The following is a 26081-nucleotide window of genomic DNA, read 5'->3' on the forward strand; positions in this document are numbered from 1 at the left end:
TTGCCTTATTTCTCCATGAATTAGTGTGGGGATTAAATAAGATAATGCACCTGACACACAACCAGCACCTGATAGACAGTAGGCATATTAGGTAGTATCATTCCCATTTGAGGTATGAGGAAACTAAAGCTCAGAAGAGGTAAGTGATTTGTGTAGGATCTCAGACCTAGTAAGTGTTGGTACCAAGACCATACCCTAGGAATATGAGAAACATACACACTCCTCAAGTAGCATGCTTCTCCTTTAATGTGCTCATGGTCTGGGGAGGAAGACAGTTACCTAAACTTGGGGTTTCCTACAACCCTTATAACTGAAGCGCTACAAGAGGAGGCAGCAGAGGTGTGGGCCAGGAAATCTCCTAGGAAGATGTGATGCCCACAATGAGTCTTAAAAGACCTTCCAGAACCTCTTAGAAATTCAGAGGAGGAGGAGACTGCACTCAGATTGAAGAAAGGGCCAGTGCAAAGGAAGAGAGAGATGAAAGAGCAGGGTGTTCTGAGGCTGCAGCCCAGGGTCTGTTATGGAAGCCAGCACGGGGAGGGCAGAATCTAGACCAAGATAATCTTTACCTAGATCAGGAGCCAGAGACAGAGTTTAAATAGATGGATGAACTTAAGAGTTAAAATGGCTGGAAGTGAATCACACTTGAATCTTTTCCATTTTCACTTGGAAACAGAACATCTCTCCCACCAGGCAGGCTCATCCAATGTTTCCATGCCAACCGACTGCAGAGGCCTGGGATAGGCTAAGCCCCAAGGCAGGGAGTGATGTGGAGTGGTGCAGGGAAAAGAGGAGAGCAGGGTCAAAGTGTGGGGGTGGGCTGTAGAAAGAACGGGGAGCAGTCACTATAGAGTAGGGAGGGGGCAAGAGTAAGAACTAGAAATGAGGACCGGTAACCCTAAACTTATGGCAAGCCTGGTCACTACTCCCCCCACACGCACAGACACAGCATTCAAACCAGCGTTTTTTGAGCTCACCTATGCTCTGAACATATTCCAAGGGACCTCATGCAATTTAAGAACTTCTAATCAGTTCATTCGGTCACTGGAAATCAAAATAGGAATGTTAGAACTCTCTCTCAAGATAATCTTTCCAATCTTTTCAATATGCTTTCCAAAGTTACTTAGTCTTGAATTAGGAAATTTTATTTTTGCTAAGTGTTAGCATCAGGTTCAAGGTTGGTTTCCAGATTCTGAGTCTGGATGGAATCAAAGTTGAAAAGCCATCCCAGGAACCTGTCTTTCCATTAGCTGCAGGTTGGCATTAATTAGACTTCCATGTGAGAAATCTAAGACTTTTTAAGCTTTTGTTTCCAGGTTGATGAGGAGGTAAAGTAAAAGAAAAAGAAAAGATGAAACAATGGTTTTTAATGTTACTGCATATTGAAATCACTAGGGAGCTTTAAAAAATACTGATGTCCAGGACACATTCTCAGATTCTGACTCAACAGGTTTAGGTTGAGCCTGGATATCAGGGTTTTTAAGAGCACTCATGATACTCTTATTTATAATAAGACTTGGTCTTTGTCTCATTCTTGGCACTGAGCTCCTAAATGCCTGGAATGTTCTAAGTGGTAAGAGCCATAAAGGTGTCTCTTATTATTCATAATAAGCTTTTTCAACCACACCCTAGTTTCTGTTAATGAGTTGACTTTTAGAAAGTCCCTAAGGATGGGAGCTGCTTGCTCAGGGAACCATGTGATTAGAGGGCTGAGCTTTCAGCCTCACTTCTCACCTCTTGAAGAAAGAAGAGAGGCTGGAGGTTGAAATAATCACCAATGGCCAATGATTTAATCCATCATGCCTGTCTAATAAAAATTCTAACCAGCAGTGTTGAGGGAGCTCCTGGGTTGCTGAAAACATGGAGATGCTGACTGGGTGGCCCTCACTGAGAGGCGGGGCATTCCCGGAGAGGCCGTGGAAGCTCTTGCATCTTCCCCATATTTTGCCCTGGGCATCTCTTCCACTTGGCCGAGTTTTATTCTTCTATAATAAAACAGTAATCTACAAAGTAAACTGTTTTCTTCAATACTATGAGTTACTGAACCCAAAGAGAGGACTGTGGGAACTTCTCTGATTTACAGCCAATTGGTAAGAAACACAGGTAACAATCTGGATTTGGGACTGGTATCTGAAGTGGGGGCAATCCTGTGGGACTAAGCCCTTCACGTGTGGAATCTGACACTCCTTGCACGTAGAGGGTGTCAGAATTGAGTTAAACTCAACGCAGCCAGTGTTGGAGAACTGGTCAGTGTGGGGAAAAACCCACAAATCTGGTGTCACAGGTGAAGTATTCAGTGAGTGGTATAAAGGAAACCCAAAGTTATTCCCTTCAACTCCCCAAGTGACTCTAACATGCAGCCCAAGTTGGCAAACACTGAGATAAAGCATGAAGAGTCAACCAGTAAAACAAATTTACTTTAGAGACTCTTCTTGGCTCTTCCCGGGAGAGAAAGCCAGTGTGAACTGGTCACAGGGGGACATGGCCTATCCTGGCAGGTACTCCGATGCTTGAGAAATCCCTCTTAATCAAGAGAGACCAATCTAAATTCAGTGTAGGCCGGGGAGGTGGGTGTGGTCATCAGACTTGGACGTACTTTTACTGCTGGTCCCCCCTCTAGATGGGCAGAACGCTAAAGCAAAGACTGAGTGTATTCATCCTTGTATTCCTTGAACCCACCTAAGTGTCTGGCACATGGGCTATCAACAGTTGTCTTCTAAAATGAATGCATGGAAAAGCATGAGGCACAAGTGAACGGAATGAATGTCAGACCTAATTTTCCCCAGACTTCGTTCTTAGCATTCAGTAAGTCACGGGCAACAGCAGATTTAAAGAAAAACAAAATATAACAAGAAATAAACAACCAGACGCCCTTTGTAATTTCGATTGGATTTAACAAATATTCCCAGAACATCTTCCTACTCAGACCTTACACTACACTGAGCCATAGACTGAGCCTTCCACCAAAAGACTACGTTTTAAAAGAACTGACTACTGGTTCTATGTCAATTGGTAATTAGTTTGCTGTTTTAAGAACTCCTTACTTTAAATTTTTATTGCTATAATTTGGGTTTGTGCAGCCTAAAAAGCACAGCAAGCAGTATTTTGGATGGGGCTGGAGCAGATCATTCAGCACTTCCTGTAATTTCAGCAATGTTTCAAATAAATTCCCAAGATCATTATTTCCCAAATTTTCTTTATCCCGAGTAGCACGAGGAATTCTTGCTTAAATCCACATTGCTAGAGGACAGGCAAGCACCATCACAGAGGGTCTGTAAATCTTCAGAATACCTTAACCTGCAAAGTCCTGAGTACAGCATTTTTACAGGTAAAATGATAAAGCTGGAGAAGGGAAAAAGAAGGAAATAGGACATAACAAATACTATGTCTATTCCACAGCAGACCTTTTGGACGCAAATAATACTCTTGTTGTATTTAATACCTGTAACAATCTTTTAAATAGATATTAATTCCTGTTCCACATCAGGAATGTGATTCCAAAAATACTTACCCTCTTCAATCATCATAGGTTAATTCTGCCTGTTTTTTTAATGTTATATGAATGGAATCACATTGTAGTAGGCAGAATAATGGCCTCCTCCAAAGATGTCCATACCTTAATCCCTGAAATCTTTGAGTATGTTATTTACGTGTCAAAAGAAGACTTTGTAGATGTGATGAAGGTTAAGGACCTTGAAGAGGGAAAATTATCTTGATTTAGCTGGGTGTCCCCAATCTAATCACCTGAGTCTTTGTAAGTGTTAAAAGTGCAGAACCTTTCCTAGGTAGGTGAGAGAAATGCATGTGAGAAGGAGTGAACTTTGTACTCAGCTTTTAATAGGAAGGAAAAGGGCCACCAGCCATAGAATGTGGCAGTCTCTAGAAGGTGGGAATGCCTCTCAGCCGTCAGCCAGCAAGAAAGCAGGGGCTTCAGTCCTACAACTGCAAGGAAACAAATTTTGTCAACAATCTAAGTAAACAAGGATTAGGTCTTCCCTTAGAACTTTCAGAAAGGAACATAGCCTGCTGATACACTGATTTTAGTTTGGACTTCTAACCTACAGCACAGTTTAAGACAATAAATTTGTGTGGTAATTTGATACAACATCCCGGAAAACTAATATACATGTAGCTTATGTGTGTGGCTGCCTTCTTTCATCCAGTATTATATTTATAATACTCCTATCTGCTATTATATATAGTAGCTGCTCATTTTCATTGCTGTATAATATTCCTTTGTGTAAATATACTACAATTTATTTGCCTTGGGTTATTTCCAGGTTGAGGCTACCACAAACAACCTTGCTATGAATATTCTTTTATGTGTTTTTGCTGAACACATATAAATATTTCTATTGTGTATATACCTAGGAATGAATCACAGGGTACAATATGTTCAACAAGAGTTAATATTGACAGCCTTCTGAGGTGGCCATACCAATTCACCACCATGAACAATGTATGAGATGCCCATGAAAGTCTCCACATGTTTGCCAACATATGCAATGAACAGTCTTTAATAATTCTGATGGGTAGATCATGGCATTAGGATTTGAGTCTGCATTTTCATGACGACCAATGAATTGAACACCATTTCATATGTGAACTCACCATTTACATATCCTCTTTCATGAAATATCTGTTCAAGTCTTTTGACCATTAAAAAAAAAAAAGTGGTCTCTATCTTGCTCTTTTTTTTTTTTTTTTTGCCATGCCCATGGCAAGCAGAACTTCCTGGGCCAGGGATTGCTGGTCTCTTATCTTTTTCTTAATCATTTATGACAGTTATTTATATATTCTGACTATAACTGATTCTTCCAGATCTCTGTCTGCATTGTACATCTATTCCTATGCTCTTTTTACACTTTCCTATTACTTGTGGTATCTTGCTGAACAGAAGATTTTATTTTAATTAGTTTAATTTATCAATATGATAAAATTTCCTCTATGATTAGGGCATTTTGTATCGTACCCTCTCTGTCTATCACTGGAGTCACTTTGTTAATTAGCATTTTATTTTGCATTTTTTATCTTGTGTTTATAAGAGAGACTGGATTGTAAATTTCTTTATGTTACCATGTCATGTTTTGGTATCAAGGTAATATTAACACTGTGAAAGAGCTAAGAAGTCTTTCTTTTCTACTTTCTGGAAGGGTTTATATAAGATGCTGGGTGATTTACAGACATTATTCTTCATAAAACCTTTTGAGTTGTGTACTTCTTATCCTCATTTCATAGAAGAAGTTGAGGCCTGGAGGGAGACGAAATGAATTGCCAAAGTCACAACACAAGAAATAGGTGGCAGAGCCAGGATTCAAATCCAGGCACTTGTGAATCTTAAACCCAGGCTTTGCGTCTGTTCCATTAGGCTGTGGACTCATGCATGAATGGCTGAATGAGTTGGTATTCTAGAGGAGTTAGCATTTCATTCCATTACAGTGCCTAATTCCTTCCCACAGAGAGGAAATACACTGTCAAAGATGACCAAAAACAAACAAACAAACAAAAAAACCAAACAAACAACAGCTTTGCTTTTAGAATCTCTCCTATTTGACCTTTCAAATATCTATTTCCTAGGCCCCCTCCCCTACCCAAAACACATACTGTCAGACCTTGGAGCAGAGTCTGGATTAAGAATAACATATTATTTTCATCTGTTTTTTTTAAAAACTAGCTTTGACTGAATCCTTGAGGGCATATCTGATCCACCTTTTCGCTCCCTGACAGCCTTCCACCCAGAATTTAGTAATTAAGACACCAAAGAAAAACCCAAACCCTTATCCTTTCCACACAACCATACTTGCTATGGGTTCATCAAAAGGTTCTGCAATCTTCCCTTCCTGTATGCAGCAGGAAAGTTCATGCCTCTTTGCTGAGGATGCTGGATCCAGGAAGGGTGTCACCCTATGGTTTAAATTTGAGCCATCATAAACCCACGTCAAGGATCCACTCACCAACCACCTTTTTAAGGTACTCATTTATTATTGAAGGAGATGCACTATATATTAAATGATTATATTTTCTAGTGTAAAACTTACACAACTTTCTACAACACATCTAAGTACCAGTAGGAATGAGGGAGCATATATGACATCTAGCCTATCCAAGAAAGTGTGGTATTTTCCAGAACCTTGGACATAAGGTTAAGAGCAGGGATTTAGCATCAGACAAAACCAATTTGTATTTGTTCTCCTTCCTTTGCTGTGTCATGCTGGGTAATAACATATACTCTCTAACCTTGGTTTCATTAACTGTAAGAGGGGTAACAATGATACCCACTTATAGACATTATGAGACCTAAATTCTCATCACTGTCCTCGTCCCCAGGATACCTGACTCCGTTATATAATCAAGGACTCATCAGAAGATCTGAGTGTGTTGTGGAGGTGAGCATAGTATGGGGGCATCCATTTATGAGGGAAGGTGCAGGAACAGGGAATTTTAGGAAAAGAGGACTGTGTTATTGTCTTATAAAGGGCCAACAATGGGGTTCATTCAGCAGAGAGGCCTCTGATAAATGGGGAAACTCTCCACGGACCTGGACTCAGAGCAATAGAAACACAGAGACCTTCCTGCTGGCTAACTTGGAGACCTCCTAACAGGAAGCTGGGGATTCACAGAAGCCACGGGAGCTGGTTTAAGAGCTTTGTCTGGAGAGTAAGAACTGCAAAGTTAATTTACAAGAGAATTTATATTTTCGTGATAGAGGTCACGAGACACCACCAAATATCTTATTTACTGTGAAGTTCTATTCAGTTCACATTGTATTTTCTCCTTATTTTACCCATGAAGTCACTTTTTTTTTTTTTAAGTGTGGCATCTATCATCTCAAAAGCCAAATCTGCATTTTTGAGAAAACTAAAGGGGGAAAAAGTATATGGAGTAAGCCCTCTGTTCTAAAACAATATAGCATACAACAATGTTTAAAAATACAGTGGAAGACACTAGAATGTGATATCTTTTAAAGAGTCTTTTTTTTTTAAAGGAAAGATGCTGTAAATGTTTTAAATATATGAAAATACAATTTGAGAAATAATAAAAAATTGATATTGGAAAATTCCTACTTTTTTTTTTTTTTTGCCAAAAGCCATAAGTTTATGATAGAGTATGGGCCTGGGCTTCCTATTTATTGAGAAAATGGTATAAAAAATGAAGAAAGTACATAAGGAAAAATAAAATCTAAAAGACGGCTTTCTCTGTGAAAAAAGGACAAAAGTAAAAGGGCATCCCGGGCATTTTATAATTATTTGAAACCAAAATATTGAGGGATTAAGAATTTAAATAAATTAGCTATCACAATATTTGCCTTAATTTTTTTAGCTATAAAGTAGAATTATATGGATAGAAGATGGAGATGTACCCAGTGGGATTTAAAATATAAATTTTAAAATTTGGAGTACTCTTCTTGATGCTAAGATTTTGATTCTCTTTTTTTATTTTTTGGTTTTTTTTTTTTTGCTATTTTTTTGGGCCGCTCCCACGGCATATGCAGGTTCCCAGGCTAGGGGTCGAATCGGAGCTATAGCTGCCAGCCTAGGCCAGAGCCACAGCAACGCGGGATCCGAGCCGCGTCTGCAACCTACACCACAGCTCACGGCAACGCCGGATAGTTAACCCACTGAGCAAGGGCAGGGACGGAACCCGCAACCTCATGGTTCCCAGTTGGATTTGTTAACCACTGTGCCACGACGGGAACTCCTGATTCTATTTTTTTAACATTAAAATGCTCTTTCTTATATAAAATGATGGCAATAATAAAGATCAATCAATTTAACATATAATTTGTATGTGTGTTTATTTTTTTTAGACTTCTTAGTTGGTAGAAATTAAGTTGTCAATCCCATGTTAGGCCCTTGATTTTCAAAATTCTAACGCTATTTGTCAGGGAACTCTCTAAGGAAATCACACATGGAAAGGACTCCAACACCCAAGAGGTTTCAGTGATTTCAAAAGTCCTTTGAAGCACTTCTATACATTTTCTTAAAAATTTAGACCTGAGGAACATGAAGGGCAGAAACTTTTGCAGAAGAGTAAGACTAAAGGGTACTGCAGGTGCTTGCTAAAGGTGAAGTAATGACACCATGTAACTTTTGAAAGATTTCCTACAGTGGGAAGAGATGACTGAAAGTAGGCCGCCGAATGCTCAGAGCAAGTGGAAATTTCAAGTTTCTCAAGCACTGGGAAGGCTGAAAGACAATATTTCTACATGTCATAAAAGGAGGCATATGGTACTTTACATAAAGTACTCTTTTAGGTAGAAGACAAAGCTTGGCTCCTTGAAAATCTTCCAATGCAGACTTCCTGTTTCTTACACTTGCTGTGCTACATACTAAGGGAAACACACTTGCTTCCAGTTTTGAGCAAACTGTCCTAAACCAGGTGTCAGCAGGACTGGCATCATGGGTGTAAGTGGGCCTGTGTGGTCGCACAGAGTACTGCCCTTAGGATTATTCTCTGCTTTTGCCATCTTGATGTTCTCATTTTTGAACACAGATATCCATTTTCATTTTGCACTGGGTCCCCCAGTTTGTGTAGCTGGTTGCAGATCCCAGGCTGCATGTCTCCCTATATGCGGGGCATGATGTATGATAGGCTCTTCGACTCTGTTCTTTGATATGGGCTTTATACAGTTAGGGCTACGCAGGCTGCAGTATCTCCTGGCAGAAGAGGGGCAGAGAATTTGTTCACACCATTGTCACGGCTGCAGCTCAGGGGGTCTCGCTCAATTTAACCAAATCCACAGGCTCTGGGCATCTTCAAACTAGAGTATAGGATCTGAGGTGACTGGATGATATTCATTCAGCTGTCCATTTAACATTTAATCAGGCACAAAGAGTTCTATAGAAATCACGCAATGTGTAACGTGGCAGTAAATGAAATAGGAGGCAAACTCTAGACAAAGTGACATGTGAGTGTGGGTTCACACACCTTTAAAGAGTGGACTGAGGCAAGGGCTCGGTACTAGTCTATGCTTGGAGAAAAGAGTAGATAGCTCAATGCTTTGTGCCTGATTCCTCATTTGAAAACTATGGGAAAACAATACCTACTTAACAGATATTTTATATCAAATCAAATAAAATGTATGAAAGCCCTTTGGTAAAGCCACATGACACCATCGGTAGGGGCAGAGGACAAATGGCTTAAGTTCTAGGTCCGGTTAGGCCTCTTGTAGGTAAACTTCAAACCTGGTCTCCATTTTCTCTTCTTTACCATGGGGCTAAAAATAGCCCCTATCTCAGATGGTTTTTATGAGAATGAAATAAGATAATCCACATAAGGTACTTAGCAAACTGTCTGGCATAGAAGAGGATGCAATTATAATTAGCTGTTGATTATTAAGAAGTATTTTAAAAGAACTTGTGAATATTTGTTATTTTTTTCTGTTCTTACTGATTTATAATAAATAGAAATGTGGATTTGAAGTCTAACTTATATTAAATACGACATTTGCTTGGCTAAGTGAATTAAAAAGAAAACATAACTTGAGACAATTATCACTACTGAACAGGACAGCTTACTCTCTGATCAAGAAGAGACAAGGATCTCTGCTAAGCAGGGAACCACTTGCAAGCCGTGAGGCAATTAAATAAAATTTTAATTAAAAGTTATATGTTCTCCAGTGTAGTAACATCCATAATTCATTAACATGATTGATTCAACGGTTATTGGATGCTAGACGGTGCAGATACAGACTGTCCCCGGGCAAATCTCCATTCAAGAGGTGAGGGGCAGGTGAGTCAGGAGGTGGGAAGTGGAGCAGGTAGAAGGTTAGAAGGGAGCTTCTGTGCAGAGGAACACAAAGGAGCATGTGCTTAATTAACTCAACCCAGCATCTATGAGTCGATGGTGATTCTCCTAATATTTTGTTCTGTTTAACCATGTTCAATTGCTACTCAAAAAGTTCATTCAATTAAGTATTTAAAGAATTCCTGTAATGCATCTGGCACTGGTTAAATGCTGAGATAAAAAGATCAATGCCTTGAGGCTATTTCTGTGCTCACAACCTAATCTCATGGTTTAGGGTGAAGAGTCTCTCAGTATTTTTTTTTTTAATTAAAAAAAAAAAAATTCTCTTTAGGGCTGCACCTGTGGTATATGGAAGTTCCCAGGCTAGGGGTTGAATCAGAGCTGTAGCTGCTGGCCTATGCCATAGCCATAGCCACGCCAGATCTGAGCCGCATCAGTGACCTAAGACACAGCTTGCGGCCACCCAGGATTCTTAACCCATGGAGGGAGGGCAGGGATTGAACTAGCATCCTCATGGAGAGTATGTCAGGTTCTTAACCCAGAACAGGAATTCCTCCTTAATTTTTCTAGGCCTTTATTTCACTTCTTCTCTCCTGTGGTCATCTGTGCAGTGCCTTTTATTGTTTTGCCCTCTTTTCTAGCTAGAGCTATTTGGTTTGGATTGTTCCTGGAAGTAGTAACTTTGAGCTAAGAGGCTACATACCTCCTCCGGAGACGTCGGAGATGTCGAATTTCTGGAAATATGATTATCATGGGGTGGGGGAAAGGAGCAGAAAACAGATTGGCAGAGTGACTCTTGGTGCCTTAAAGGAAGAAATGACACCCTAGTAATCTTTTTATCCCCAGGGCACAGTACAGTGTAAGGTGGGTGGTTAGGGCTCTGAAAAAGTTTTCTGGATGAATGAGTGAGTGAGTGAATGAATGAGGGTCCACCATTAGTAAAAATTGTATCTGGGGAGTTCCCTTGTGGTGATGTGGCGAGTTAAGGACCCAGAACTGTCACTGTAGTGTCTTAGGTTAGATCCTGGGCCTGGGAACTTCTGTAAGCCATGGGTGTGGTAAAAAAGAAAATGCTATCTGAATTCTAGATCTTGGGATAGAGGGATAGATAAAAAATGTGATGGTCAATGTAAGGGTCCTCCATGGTATGTTTTCTCTCTCCCTATAGAAAGCTAGAAATTAAAAACCCTTTAAAATCAGGGCCAGCCTATGATTTCAGGGGAAGGAGAACCTCCTCCAGATCTCCAATGACTCCTCCTCCTTTCTATTTTTGGCATAAAATTAGCTGCCTGAAGACAAAGCCTTTTGTTCCACAATTAAGGATGCAATTAAAAATGCAAATGCCTGAAAGAGTGTGCATAATGCTAATGAGAATCAGTATAAATGAAGAGAAAGTCTATTCTGCTTTAAAGGAGATACCAGCTTAGGAGGCAGGCTCTGAGCAATGGAAGGGGTAAAGGGACCTCCCTTCTACCTAACAGGGACCATCTGGCAGGCTCTTTCACACACTTAGTGTGACTTAAATCCTAACAACAAGCCTATGAACTATGAATTCTGTCCATTTTATAAATGGGAAACTCAAGTTTTGGTTAGCTGATCAACTGTGAAGTCTGGACCAGAAGCTAGGTCTACCTGGAGGAAGTCAGTATGAAGTATAAACCAAACAGGACATCTATCAATATGAATGTAACCTCTGTCCCTACAGGATTAACCTCCTCCCCACTGTAACGCAGTACAAGGACCATGGGCTTCAGTGACAGGCACACCTGGGTGGAGAATATGGCTTGGCCAACACAGCAGCACATGTAGGTTATTTTTAAACCTCTTTGGTCTTCTACCAGGTGGGTCCTTCTCTGTAGAATTGGGGATAACAATGACATCGGTGCCATAGCATTGTTGTAAGGTTTAAATGAAGTCATGGGCAGAGCACTGGTGCCTGAGCCCTGGTCCCTTGGTGTGGCTCCGGCTGCCCATTCTGACTTTGCCACGCCCTCTCCAGATCTCTGTGGTTTCCCAAGTCTAGACCTTCTCCAGACTTTCTGCCTCATCATGTTAAACTGTTTCAGGTATCTGGTTGTGTTCCCCCAGTTGGGTTTTAAGAGAGATAGGAAACTGAATCCAAGGTGTTACAATACCTCATGTTTCTGAAAGAATAAATGATAATTTTGCCAAATAAGAATATGTGAGTGAACGAAGGAGAGGCAGTTAAATGCCACTGTTGGCCAGTCCTAAGCCCAGCCCTGGGAAGGGGATGCATGCAGCTAACTATATCGTGTCCTTTGGGGGTGGCTACTGAGAGCGTGTTGGATCCAAGGTTGGAAGGGAAGAAGACAAAAATCTGACTTGCAACGAGGTCCCCAGATTTCACAGCTTTGCCTTAAATGACCATGAGAAATCCACAGCCAAGGGAAATTGGAAGAAGGCGTGCCCTGGAGCAAAGTCCAGGGACCAGTTCCATTCCACATTCTTCCTTTGTACCCTAGTTACTAACCAGCAGGACAGGGGAATGGGAGGTAGAGTGGAAGGATATGCTACTGCTTAAGAAGAAAGGAAAAAAGACCAGACTCTCTGACTTACATGATGATGTAGCTTGCCCCTCCCACCAAAATCAATCTGGTGAGAACATGTTTCCTCTAGAATAAAAACCCAACAGGATGAGGAATCCTGGGAGAGATTCTGTTTTTGCATGACAGAGTCTACTTTTCAATGATTATGAGTACAGTATCAGCACACTACGTGGTAACATGTAACAAGAGCTGAATTCTATCATCTAGTAAGTTCGATTAAGAGAAACTAATTTTAATTATACTAGTACCCACTGTTCTAACCCTTAGCCAGAAAGGACTGTTTTAAGGCGGGCTGCTGCTTCACATAGGTTACAAATAACTATTAACTACTTTTTCGTAGATAAAGCCCCTGACCTTGAAGAAAGATCTGGTGAAAAAAAAATTTTTGTCACTTTCTTTTTAAGAAAATTGTTTTTTTTTTTTTTTTCAAAAAAGCTATATCTACCAAAGAAAAGGTCAGCATATATTGATATATATGTTGCTTGAGTGGAAAGCCATAAGAGACCACATATACGCAGTGTAACTTCCAGCCCTATGTCCCTGGAAAGGGAAAGGGTGCTGAGAACGAGACAGGCTGAGGTTCCCCCTGAACCCTGCCCTGACCCCAGGTCCTCTCACCGGGAGGGTATAGGCTGTGTGTCATGGTCTAAATCTATTATAGAATTAGACCCCAGCTGAAAGAGGATCACAGAGGTCAGCAGGAACATAAAGCAGCCTGAAGGCCCTGCAGAGCCAGATGTGTCCTGGAAACCCCAGGCCCAGGAGGGAGTGCCTGTGATCTCAGCACACGACCAGACTCCATGCACTCGGTACTCGACCTCCATAGGATTGACTGCTCGAAGATCTTGGCTTACCTGCTATTTTTTTTCTTTCACATCTGTATAGGAAAGAGTCTAGGAATTAACTCATTAAATAAATTTTTAACAAGGGCACTTCTTCATGCCAAGCACTGTGGCATAAGGCACTAAGGATATAATACAACTAAGACATTAACTGGGATTTGCAGGTCCAGTATCGAATGGTATTTCCATTTCAAGGAGCTTTACCATGAAGCCTTAATAAAGACCAGAGTAATCATTATTTTAATAGATGAGTTTTAAATACCAGTGGCCTTCTGTGGGTGGGGATCACTGGAGGAAGCCTTTATAGGCATGGTGTAAAGACGAAAATAGGTTAATAATTGCAAGGCATGTAACACATCCGGCATCATACAAGGACAGTCATAATAATGTTCTGCAGACTATTTGAGCTGCTTACATATATGGACAATGAGAATCCTGCGAGAAGGAGGTCTGCATTCTCACTCATCTTGGAATCCTTAACAACTACCCCAGATTGGTGCACTGGAGGTAAGTATGTGAAACCTTGTTCGTTGAATGAAAGAATCAATGCCCTGATGAACCAATCTACAAAAATCTTATGTTAAACAAAGCCGCGAGAGGCAGACCTGAGCCTCTGTCATATTATACAGGCTTTGAAGCAAAAACTGTCAAAAAAAGTAGAAAGTCTGAACTACTATTTTAACATGTGGATTTAGAACTATTATGAAAAGAAGTAAGTCCTGAGTATATATACAGAAAAGATGAAAACTCTAATTCAAAAAGATACATGCACCTCCAATGCTGAGAGCAGCACTATTCACAAAGCCAAGACATGAAAGGAACCCAAATGTCCATCGACAGATGAATAAAGATGTGGTACATACAAACAATGGAACACTGCTCAGCCATAAAAACGAATGAAAGAATGCCACTTGCAGCCACATAGATGGACCTGGAGATTAACATACTAAGTAAGTCAGAGAAATACAAGTACCATACGATGTTACTTATATGTGGAATCTAAAAAAAAAAAAAAAAAAGATATAAATGAATTTATTTACAAAATATAGAAAACAAACTTACGGTTACTAAAGGAGATGAGGGGTGGTGTGGGTGGAGGTGGTGGTGGGACAGTCGTTCAAGTCCAGAACAGAAAACTGAGCAGAGGGCTTAGAGTGGGTGAAGAATGCAGCGGGGCAGTGGAAGGAATTGGGTGGAGAGGGACATGATGACGCCTGTGAAGAACTGGAAGCAAAGTGGCCTTTTCTTCTTAGCTGTGTCTCCAAGTGAATTCCTTCCAGATTCTGCCTCTGAGAAATGCCTGATGAAGTGACAGAGCTGGGCATGCTGAAGCCATGGAATCCTGACCTTCCCCTTTGGCTTTCATGGGATCTCGAGAGGTGAAAATATAAAAGGTCTCCAGGAAGTCTGTCCTCCTTCCCTTGCTAAAGTAAAGCCAAGGGATAGGGAGGCTTGTCCACTGCTGAGAACAGAGTCTCATTCATAAATAATTCTACAGTCTCTCTGTCCTGCAGGGGATAGGTTGTCTTTCTCATAAATGATACAAACCACCGACATCAACTGATTCCCATGTGCCAGGTATTTAAATGTACTAGTTTATTTAATAATCCTCAAGACCACTTTATGGCATCCTATTATTATCTCAATTTCATGAAGAGGCTACGGCCAGAGAGACTGACTTGTCCAGCAGGAAGTGGCAAAACCAAGTTTCAAATGTTTATCTATCTGGCGCAACCCAGCAAGGGTGCCCTTAAATAAGCACTGTTCTCTACTGTCTCACACACAGGACCTGAATGTCTAGCTCGCGTCCAGCCCAGCTCTGTGATCTTGAGGGCAAGTGTTTAGCTTCTCTGAGTCTCACTTTCTTTACCTGAAAAGTGTAGGAAATATCCCCTGACTGTTAGAAGGGCTGGGAGATTCATATGGGGACATGTATGCAGAAGAGAAACATTACGGCTGACCCACAGAAGGTGCCTGACAAATGCTTCCCTCCCCTTCTCCTTCCTCATCTGTGTCAGGGAGAACTGCCTTCCACGCTGGCTAGACCACCATGCGCCTGGGGATCTCAGTCATGCTCACTGTGATGGACTGAAGATGCGTTCCCCTGCCTCTCTGCGCCCTATGCCATTGGCCTGGAATGCTCCTTCTTGTTTATTCCACCGGCAAGCTGTGGATCAAGACCCGTTAGTAAGTTATTACGTCAAGTTGATGACGTTAATCAGGTATGACTAACTTTATTTTAAGAGGACAAATAGAAAGGTAAAGAGCAAATTTTACTGCACATAAAAATGTCTTGGTGGACTTCAGTGAAATTTTTCTTTCATCTTTATGTGTGTATGTATTTACTGGGTCGTGATGAATAATGAATTTCTTACTTTGAGTGAAAGTACTCGAAGGCCTCTGGGCTAACTCATACAAAATCTTCAAAAATCAATTCAAATGCCCTTGCATTACGCAGCAGTAAAGCCTCCCGGACTTTCTAGAGTGAACTTTTCACATTATGTGGCATTGTGCTTGTCTTCACCTCATCTGACTCTCCCACTAGATGTAAGTTTCTTGGGGACAGGAAATATGACTTTTACCATTGGGTCCTCAGTGTCCATTATAGGTCCTGACATAGAATATAGCTTCAAAAAATGCTTGATGACTGCATAAATAAATCAGAGTAACTGACTTTTAAACCTAAAGTCAGGACAGAAAGGTTATTCACTTGAACTCTCAAAATCGATACCTTTTATTAACAAATGAACATGGGCCAAGTTTCTCTTTTGTATTCTTTCCAGTGACCTTTTTTTTATTCCCCTTTGGTAGACTTACCTGCTTTCCTTTCTTCCTCTCTCCATTCTCTCAGTCCTGGGTGCTCTTGCTTTCTTTTATCAAAAGAAAGGATCTCTCCTTAGCCATTTGCACTTTTGTGTGAATTTAATCCCCTCTCTCTCTGACCTTTCTTAGGAGCTTTTGGATATAAAGGTGCATCCCTACTAGTAGCAGGAAAAGCCTTGTTCTGCTACAGGGATGCTTTTACCAATTGATAAGAAGATAAGAAGAGGAGAGCATATTTTAGAGGCAAGGAGACCTCAAAGAAGTACAAAACCCTTACTCCAGTGGTTCAGGAGCCCAAGGGCATCTATGGCTAAAGAACTGATAATATACTTGTGGAGCATTTTGAAAAGTATTTTATTAAAATTTTTAACATTTTATTCACTTTAAAGGTTCTACAACTATATATGTTTCACAATGCAGGAAATACACAATACACATAGCCCAGTAAATCAAATATTTCCAAATCATTGGCATAGAACATGTGCAGTATTATCATTAGTGACAGTCAACTCCATGTGCACAGCACTACCAAAGCACTTCAAGCACCTTACACAAAAGATTAAAAGAAAGAAAATAATTACAAGCAGATTGGAAAATAGAGAGGGTTGGCTCAGGTTTACCATACCACCTGGCTCAGCTGGGCTAGTCCCCACCTTCCCCCTCCAATTCTGTCAGACAAACAGATCGCTGTCACCCAGGGGGATCATTTCTAGCAGGGGATGAGGCCAGCTTCTGAACGATTCTAAGATGCATCCTCTCTGTCATGGCCAGGGCAGGAGTAGGGTGGGGAACAAGTGTGTGCATGTGCGCATGTGCATGTGTGTAGAGAAGAGGAGGTAACTCCAAGGGGCAGGGTGGTTTTGTGGTGCCGACAAATATTTTACCAAGTCAGCTAAACTGTTTATTACTGAACAAAGAAGCTGCTTGCTTTCTGGTTTAGGTTTTGGTTTCACGGAAACTCATGAATAGTACTAAAGAAATACCATATGAAGTCAACTAGAGTGCAGTTTATCCTGTGTAAAAACCCCAAAGAGGTTTATGTTTGTTTCTCCTCTCAGCTAATCTGTTCCTTAATCCAAGAGGGCTGAGAGACGCACTTGGCGATCCATAGCCAAACTGCATTCAACAACTGATACACACAAGCTGAACCTGAGGCAGGTGGGGTGATGTATGGGAGTGGGGGCTAAGAGATCTGACTCTGTCACCAAATGGCTGTGGGGTTGCAGGAAATCCCTTCACTCCTGGGGCCTCAGCTTCCTCTTCTATAAAATAAATAGTGGGCCCGATTATAGCGAAAGTTCCAGTTGTAGAATTACATGAAACCAATCAGAATAAAGAGAGTAATGTCCTAGAAGGTCATTCTCAGATTAAAGACATGTTCATCATCTGATAGTTACACAATCAGAGAAACTCTGCCACTAATTTGAGAGAGCAACTAGTTGACTTTCTAAATAAGCACAATCAACTGGCACTAGTTCTATTCAAGCAATCTAGATGAAACAAACATCTCTATGAAAATCTTAGTCGAAATTGGTGTTTAAAAAAACCCATATGACAAAGGGACAAACATACCAAGTCACTTTTAATAAGGATTTCATTTAGGCCTTGCTATTTCAATTCATTCTATAGCTTTAGTTAATTATTTTAAATTGATTTGTCACATTACGTAAGGACAAGTCCAGGGGATTTTTGTAAGTTCTTCCCTCTGAATTTGCTCTATTCATTGTCCATTATGTCTTCCAATTCTATGCCTCAAAGAGTCATTTAGATGCTGAGGTCAGCCCTCTGCAAGATACTTTGGATATCTTTTACAGGAATAATTTGGTAAAATTCCCATGAAGGGTCAGCTATTTTTGAGCCTCATTTAAAAGAGGTTCCCCCTTTCAATACAACCTCCAACTATTGGAATGTTAATAACATTCTTTATTACATTAAATCTTCATCTCTTTTGTATGTTAGAGTTTTATTTGCCACTTTAGAGAATAAAGGTCTGATTCTGGTTTACACTACTATTTCAAGTAAGTATATTAGGTTTACAAAATATCATCATATCACTTCATTTAATTTTCCTAATCTCCCATAACTTAATTAAAAGAACTAAGGTACTGCCCGAATATTGTCAGCAAACTTCTAGTGCATTAACATTTTTATGCATTCTTTTAACAAGACACCAACAATATGGACAGTTATCCTTCCAGTTACATTCTATATAACCATTTCATTTTCATTAGCTGATTTATCTCTATTCTATTAATGTAATTGGCTTTTCCAAATTTGCTATCCAAGACTAAAACATTTTAAGATTAGAAAATGTTTTGCATCACAAAGACCAGCAATTTAACACAGGAGGAAGAGCAGAAACAGCTACTTTCCATCATATTTGTGTTATCACTATGAGACATGTTCTATGGGGGTTCTCAATAGTTACTTTCACAGATTACATGGAAATGAGTCAAGAGATACTTCCAAAATGCAGTTGAACAAATTTGGGACAGTGATATTCTGACTTCTTTTGAATTTAAAATCTCAGGGCTTCTGAAGTACTGGAACTCTCTGGAATAAGAAGGGACTCTATGCTTGTCAGAGAGGGCAGCAAGTCAAGGCCCTCGAGAACCTTGCCGCCTTCTGGAATCCCTGCTCCCTTCTCGGCCCTGCTGTGCCTAATACACACAAAAGATACCTTTACAGCCAAAGCAGAACCTAATACACACAAAAGATACCTTTACAGCCAAAGCAGAACCTACAGGACAAGTCAGTTCAAGTACATAAATTAATATCTATAACATGCACCTTGTGTCAATAAAAGACAGTGAAATTTCAGATAAAGAGAATATGATCCTGGGGGGAGGGAAGAGAGTGACTGTACCTGGTACCTGGATTCATTTTAACCATTAATTGGGCATTGCTCTCCCTCTTTTGGCTCTTAATATTAAACTCTTAACATTAAACTATATTATTACAGTTTTGTAAGTCATCAATTTCTTTTTTAATTGAATGGTAGTGGAATGAGGAATAGTTTCCAATTAGAATCAGGAAGGGCTTCCTAGATTTTATGAAATAAGAGGAAATAATTCCTTAATGGAATATGAGATCCTCAAAGAAATATGATCAATTATTTTTAAGAAAGAACTGGATATTTCAAACTTAAGGAGTTCTTACAGTTTATAAATGTATAGTTTTCTATTTTTTAAAAATAGATGAAGTATATTTTGGAAGAAACACAGGAAGGTTATGCTAAGAAGAGGCGCACGTTATAGTTCAGTGATGATGGATCTTATTCAAGAGTTCAAGAGTTAACTATGGGAATTAAAGACCAGAAGGCATTGCAAGTTCAATCAACCGTCTTTTTTTCTGGTAAATTAATGACTTTTGTCAGACAAGGAACAAGTAATTTTTGTGGTTTGAGATACAACTGGTAATGAGATGCCACAGACGAAAGTCATTCCACCAAAACTTTAAGGAAAAAAAAAACACTTAACTCATTGAGAGAGTACCTCTGATTTCCCACAATACACCAAAGTTAATGCGATACCTATCAAGCAGGCCAGGAAGCAATGCGGCAATGTTTTCTTCCCATACTGATGATAAGCAAATGTCCAGGGCTTTGGCCCACTATTCAATTTAAGATGTATCAGAATTGAAAATATTTCTTCTCATTATTTTTACTGCAACCTGTGCTGAGAACTTTATCCTAGATCACAACATAGCCACAGAACTTGTTAAAAGCAGGGGCCTTTGACAATTTAATTTAATTAACGTCATTTAATAACATTTCTTAGAATAGCCCCATCCCCCAACACATTTCTTCAAAGTGGTTAAACCTAAAGTCTTACAGTGGTGTATTGACAAGCATGGGTCAGTAGAAACACACTCTTGGGTGTTGCCTTTGTCTCCGCAAGCCGATCACAGTTAAGAAATATGCCGTGTCCTACCTGACATAGAGGGAGCGTTTCTGATTGGTTCGCAGGGACCCGGACCCGGAGCTCATGCTGTGGTTCATCATCTGCTCTCGTAGGTCATGGATTTTGGCCTCAAATCGAGCGTAATCTGGGAATGGAAATAAAGGTGGCAAATTTGGTTCTGTGCCTTCAGCAAGTTAGAAATGCTGCATGCTCAAGGCCGCCCTTCATCCCTGTGGTTGGTTCCTTTGCCGAGCTTCAGGGAGACGCACAATGCAAGATGGTGGAATACAGAGGGTTCACTTTGGTACTATTTATTTGCAGGCAGTCACAAGAGGGAAAGAAAAAATCAGTTACTTCCCAAGAGGTAAATCCATACCGCCATCAAATCCCTAGTATGAGAAAAAGTCCATGAGGGAGAAAGTGGGTGTTTTTATATTTTATATATGTACATTTTTACTTAAATTATTAAAGTATAGTTCATTTACAATGTTGTATTAATTTCAGGCATTCAGCAAAGTCATTCAGTTATACCTATGTATATACCTGATATTTTTCAGATTCTTTTTCCTTACAAAAATTTTGAGTATAGTTTCCTGTGCTATACAGTAGGTCCTTGTGGGTTACCTATTATATATATATAATACTGTGCATATGTTAATCCCAGACTCCTAATTTAGCCCACCCTTCCTTCCCCCTTTGGTAACCATATATTTGTTTTCTATGCCTATGGGCTATTTCTATGTTGTATATAAGTTCATCTGTATCATTTTTTTTTTTTTAAGATTCCACATAGAAGCGATATCATATAGTATTTGTCTCTGTCTGGCTTACTTCACCTAGTATGATAATCTCTAGGCCTATCCATGTTGCTGCAAATGGCATTATTTCATTCTTTCTCATGGCTGAGTAATATTATATTATTGGGGGGTATATATACACATACCACATCTTTATTCATCATCTGTTGATGAATATTTATGTTGCTTCCATATCTTGGCTATTGCAAATACTGCTGCAGTGAACACTGGGGTGCATGCATCTTTTCAAATTACGGTTTTTTAGATACATGCTCAAGAATGGGTTTGCGAGATCATATGGTAGTTCTATTTTTAGTTTTCAAAGGAAGCTCCATACTGTTCTCCATAGTGATTGTACCAACTTAAATTCCTACCAACAGTGTAGGAGGGTTCCCTTTTATCCACACCTTTTCCAGCATTTATTATTTATAGACTTTTCGATCATGGCCATTCTGACCAGTGTGAGGTGATAACTCACTGTAGTTTTGATTTGCATTTCTCAAATAATTAGAGATACTGAGCATCGTTTTATGTGCCTTAGGTGGGTGTTTTTATAAATGTGCTACAAGATCCTTGTGGGGATGGAAATGTCTTGACTGTGGTCACAGATACAGGTAGTTGCACATATGATAAAATGACACAGAACCACACCCACACCCACATCCACAAATGATAAGTCAAACCCGGAAAGTAAGAACAGATTTGATGGATTATGTCACTGTCAATATCCTCCCTTGTGAGAACGTGCTACAGATTCATAAAATGTTACCACTGAGGAAAACTGAGTAAGAGCTCGTAAGATTTCCCTTATTATTTCTTGCTTATTATAACTGCATGTGAATCTATAATTATTTCAAAATAAAAGGCTTCATTTAGAAAAGGGAGGTTAAAAAACCCCCAAAGTGCGTGGAATTACCAATGTTATGGGGGTTGGGGTGAATCTCCTGTTACCCTCAGCCTGACAGAACAGAGAATCAAGTGTCTGCGGATGAATTGCGTAAGAAACATGTTTAGTTTTACTAAGCGTTTTTTTTTTTTTTTTTTTAAATCCCTGGGGGCTTGGGATCATACCTCAATTTTGCCTTGTAGCTTTAATTTAAAACACACACCAAACTTCATTAACTCTAGCATACACAGTATATTTAAATCAGCTCCTCAGGAGATTAGAGTTAGAAACGGAGGTAGAGAACATTCTCAGACTTAAATCTGTTTTAGAAACAGTCAAGGAAAAATATATGGATCTAAAAAATCAAGGAAATAAAAGTATTAAGATATACTACTTTGCCTCAGGAATTTTTTTTTGCTATGTCACTCCAATAAAAATAAAGATAAATAGGTTTTAAGATACTTATTAACAATTAGCCTGTAAAAAGAAGTAGCTTTTAAAGTTTCAATATTCTTGATCTGAACTTGCTCTAACATTTCTGTACAACAGTGTCTTGCTTTTAGGAAAATCCCGTAGGGTAAAAGGCTCAATTTATCCACAAGATAACTGTGAACATATTAATTCAAACTATAAATGGTTCTTTTAATTACAAAGAAATTAATCATGAGCAATTTTAACAGAGGTCTATATTATATTTCAGAAAACAATTTGATTTCCAATTCAATTCATTCATAACTTTTATAAAACCAAGAATGACTAAAAGAATATAAATATGAGATTATCTACTGAAGAGTGTGTTTCAAATTCTTTATTATAAGGAAGAGTTCCACAAAATTAAATTTAAATTCAATTTACTGAATATCTATTAGTTGTTGTGGGGTGGGACTAAATAATGGAAATGACACGACCCTGGCTTTCAATAATAGACAACAACGAATTCTGAATCCTAAATATTTTTAAAGTTTAGTGTTCTAAAGATAAAGCCCTAGTGGCTGACAGGAAATTTTTGGTGCTTAAGCAAAGTCTGATTTTACCTAGATTTGGAAGGCTTCCTTTGAATAATTAAATCATAAATGGTTTAATAAGGAGAACGCATATTTAACCAAAAATCTATTAACCATAATTTAAGATATTTATTTCATTCCATTTTAGCAGAGAGAGAGAAGACTTATTTACAACCAATGCTATGATGCCATATGCAGATTTAAATCATTCTGAGAAAGTCATATTTTCTTCATCCTATTAATATCATACTAATATTATTTGCTGGCCACATGGCAGATGCTGTGCTCAGGGCCACATGGACATTACTTCATTTATTATTTACATTACAAAATGAAGTTAATGGATGTTGTAAAAATGTGAACTATACAGAAAAACTGAGAATAAAAAGATGAGAGGTCCCCACGCCCCTTCTTCTCTTGCTGCTGTCCTTCCCCACAGCTTAGCCTGCAGATACAGAGATGGTGGGTGGTGGACTTCACAGACATCTCTCGATGCTTTTGAATATATACATATACCCACACACATATGAGATCATAATTATATATCATGCTAATGCTTTTCCTCCCTTTTTTTCATAGTGTAACTTGGATCTTTTCCTCTCTTCTCTCAAATAATAAGTATCATGTTTCTTAATACCCTTAATCACATTCCATAGTTGAGATGGTAATTTATTTAACAATTCCCACGTGGGGAGATGTTTAGAGCCCACCCAGCCTTTGCTGTCAGACAGGGGGGATCTCGGTGGACGTGAGCACATTCACGGAAGGTTAGTAGAGCACTGCAGCACAAGCACCAGGCAAAGCTTTGCACGGGCTTCACACGGTGCCCATTTGCATTTTTCAGAGAAAATAATCTAGCCTGGAACAGCATGGAAACTCTTGGTTTCTTCTGAGCCATGCCCCACACTGGCACTTGCTCAATACCATGCATCGTCACCCCTAAGAAATCACCAAATCTCCCATCTGTTCCCAGGACACCACCCTTTACTACTTTGACTACTTTGCTACCATGACAAAAACCAGAAATCCTACCTCCAACAGTCCCCCTGAAACACCTAATTCAGTGCCAGTCCTTGACCCCAGACGACCACTGTGCTACTTTACTGTACTTGTCACATCCAGCTGAAGTCATCTGTGCCACTGCCCATCTTTCCCAATGGATGGAGCTTGCCAAGGCTTTCCTTGCTCCTAATCTAGTGTCCAGTATGCAGGAAACATTTAATAATAGGTGAACATTCAGTAAACATTTTCTGAATGAATGAATAATAAATGAGGAAGTGCGCAGAATTGAAATGAATTCAGTTCTAAAATGCATGTAGGTACTGAAATTGCCCATTTTCAACATTAAGTTTTCTTTCTTTTTTTTTAAATGAAAAAAGACAAGATGCTTCTCCTCTAGGACTTCATTTTTCAAGGCTAATTATTCTGTCTAATTTCAAGACAATTCCTGTCTAATCACTCCCAAATCCCAGTGTTATTCTGACTCTCAGCAGTGTCTGTGCCCTCTCCATCTCAGCCACGTTGTACAATGGAAACACTTCTCTGATATTTAACCTAATGCGATCAGCACTTTGTTAGGCTCTTCCTGTGTTCTCCTTCCTGTGTAGCTCATTAGAGCCCCATAATGTTTTCTGGCATTTGAGATGTTTGTTCTACGCCATATTCTATGGTGTTTGCATTCCCCACCATTATACTGTTTGCATTGTATTTGCCTTAATTGGAACCTATCTTGTTCTCAACTTCTCTACTTTGACAGCTATGGTAAACTCAAGTCCTGTGTTCAAAAGTGTTGATCCCTCTCTGCTCCTTTTTGAACAGCAAGGCTTTACAAGTAATTTCATCAAGGCAAAAACAATAAGATCTGAGTTCACAAATATAAATGTGGGGTGTGTGTGCATGTGTGTGAGAGAGATGGAGACAGATAGGAGAGGGGCTATATGTTCAGGTTCTCAGAGATAAACATTTATAGTTAGAAATGCTCTAAAAATAAACAAGAAAGCATATAAATAAATTGTGAAGTATGTCTTATGTTTTATAATATGCTGAAAATTATATTTGCAACAAGTTAAAACAAAAATCTAATACTATCAGTTCCATTTAATATTAATTCCCTCTCCTTTCCCCAAATGTTTCATTCACATCCATGCCTTACCCTTTGGGACATTTTCCAATAAATTCCTAACATTCAGAACACTCAAATGAGATTTAAAAGGGTTCAATCTTGATATATGCTAAAGGGAAATTCATTTTTACTGAGCACTGAAACAGACTAGTTTCTGTGCCACATAAACTTAAAAATGATGTTATTTCTCCTAACAAAGCTCTGAGTTAGGAAGATTATTTTAGAGGTGAGGAAACAGGTTCAGAGAGGTTGACTAACTTCACTGAAGTCACAGAGCTTGTAGCTAACAGAGTTCATTGGACATGGAGATAGCATTTGATCTTGGATTTCTGTGAGGCCAGTTTGTTTCCATCACATCACAGTATCTACAAGAACACTACAATTCTGCCTCAGAACCTAAGACCTCAACTCTCTACTCCTCCGTCTTAACATCTTCTCTCCTTCCTGTTCTAATTACATGCCTGCTGGTCCCCTCCTTTACCTCTCCATAAACTACCCCTTAGAAAGAGAGTATGCCTCATTCATCTCTGTTCCTTCAACTTTGAGGTTTCTCATTCCTTCTTCCTTATACAGAGGATTGTACTAGGCCCGTGGGATACAGTTGTGGAAAGGAATTTGAAGGAGTTTGCTTCCCAAAGGGAACACTGACAAGGAAGTTAAGCAGGACAATGTGGAAGTGGGGGGACTGCATTACAAAAGCAGCACCTTACTTTCTCTTGTTTTGCATGAAATAGGGGCTTGGTAAATGCTTTTTAAGTTACAAGTCATCTACTTGACGTTTTTTGGGGTGTTCTGTAACAAGAAGCAAACCACTGAAAACCAACTTCTAGGCAAATGTTTTAGAGTTTCAAGAAATTACCTCTGGTTAGTTCTTTCTTCCCCTCTATAAATGATGAGGCTGATTTAAAAAAAAAAAAATCCAGGAGTTCCCATCATGGCGCAGTGGTTAACGAAACTGACTAGGAACCATGAGGTTGTGGGTTCTATCCCTGGCCTTGCTCAGTGGGTTAAGGATCCGGCGTTGCTGTGAGCTGTGGTGTAGGTTGCAGACGTGGCTCAGATCCCGCATTGCTGTGGCTCTGGTATAGGCCGGCGGCTACAGCTCCGATTAGACCCCTAGCCTGGGAATATCCATATGCCGCGGGAGCGGCCCAAGAAATAGCAAAAAGACAAAAAAAAAAAAATCTGCATTCTTGGGTGTCTAATCTAGTTGTTCCTGACCAGAAACATTCATACTGGGATTACATCATTTGCTTCCACTTAGATATGATGGGTGATGATAGAAGACAGGGTACACGATGTGGATTATGCAGATGGGGTCAGAATCCTGGCTCTGCCATTTATTAGCTGTGCATCAGCTAATAAATTATCAACCTTTCTGGGCTCAATTT

At 39.6% G+C, this 26081-nt stretch overlaps 1 protein-coding gene across 8 annotated transcripts in view; it reads right to left on the bottom strand.

The window, feature by feature from the left end:
- The window catches only part of DLG2 (discs large MAGUK scaffold protein 2), a 1194846-nt gene that overhangs the window by 140550 nt on the left and 1028215 nt on the right, over positions 1–26081 (bottom strand). For all 8 annotated transcript variants that reach the window (XM_047753849.1, XM_047753843.1, XM_047753842.1 and 5 more), the window contains one exon: positions 19912–20026. In XM_047753849.1, coding sequence (XP_047609805.1) covers positions 19912–20026 — 115 coding nt within the window. The remainder of the gene's footprint in view (positions 1–19911; positions 20027–26081) is intronic.

This window comes from Phacochoerus africanus, chromosome 11 (assembly GCF_016906955.1).
Source record: "Phacochoerus africanus isolate WHEZ1 chromosome 11, ROS_Pafr_v1, whole genome shotgun sequence".
Taxonomy (NCBI): Eukaryota; Metazoa; Chordata; class Mammalia; order Artiodactyla; family Suidae; genus Phacochoerus; species Phacochoerus africanus.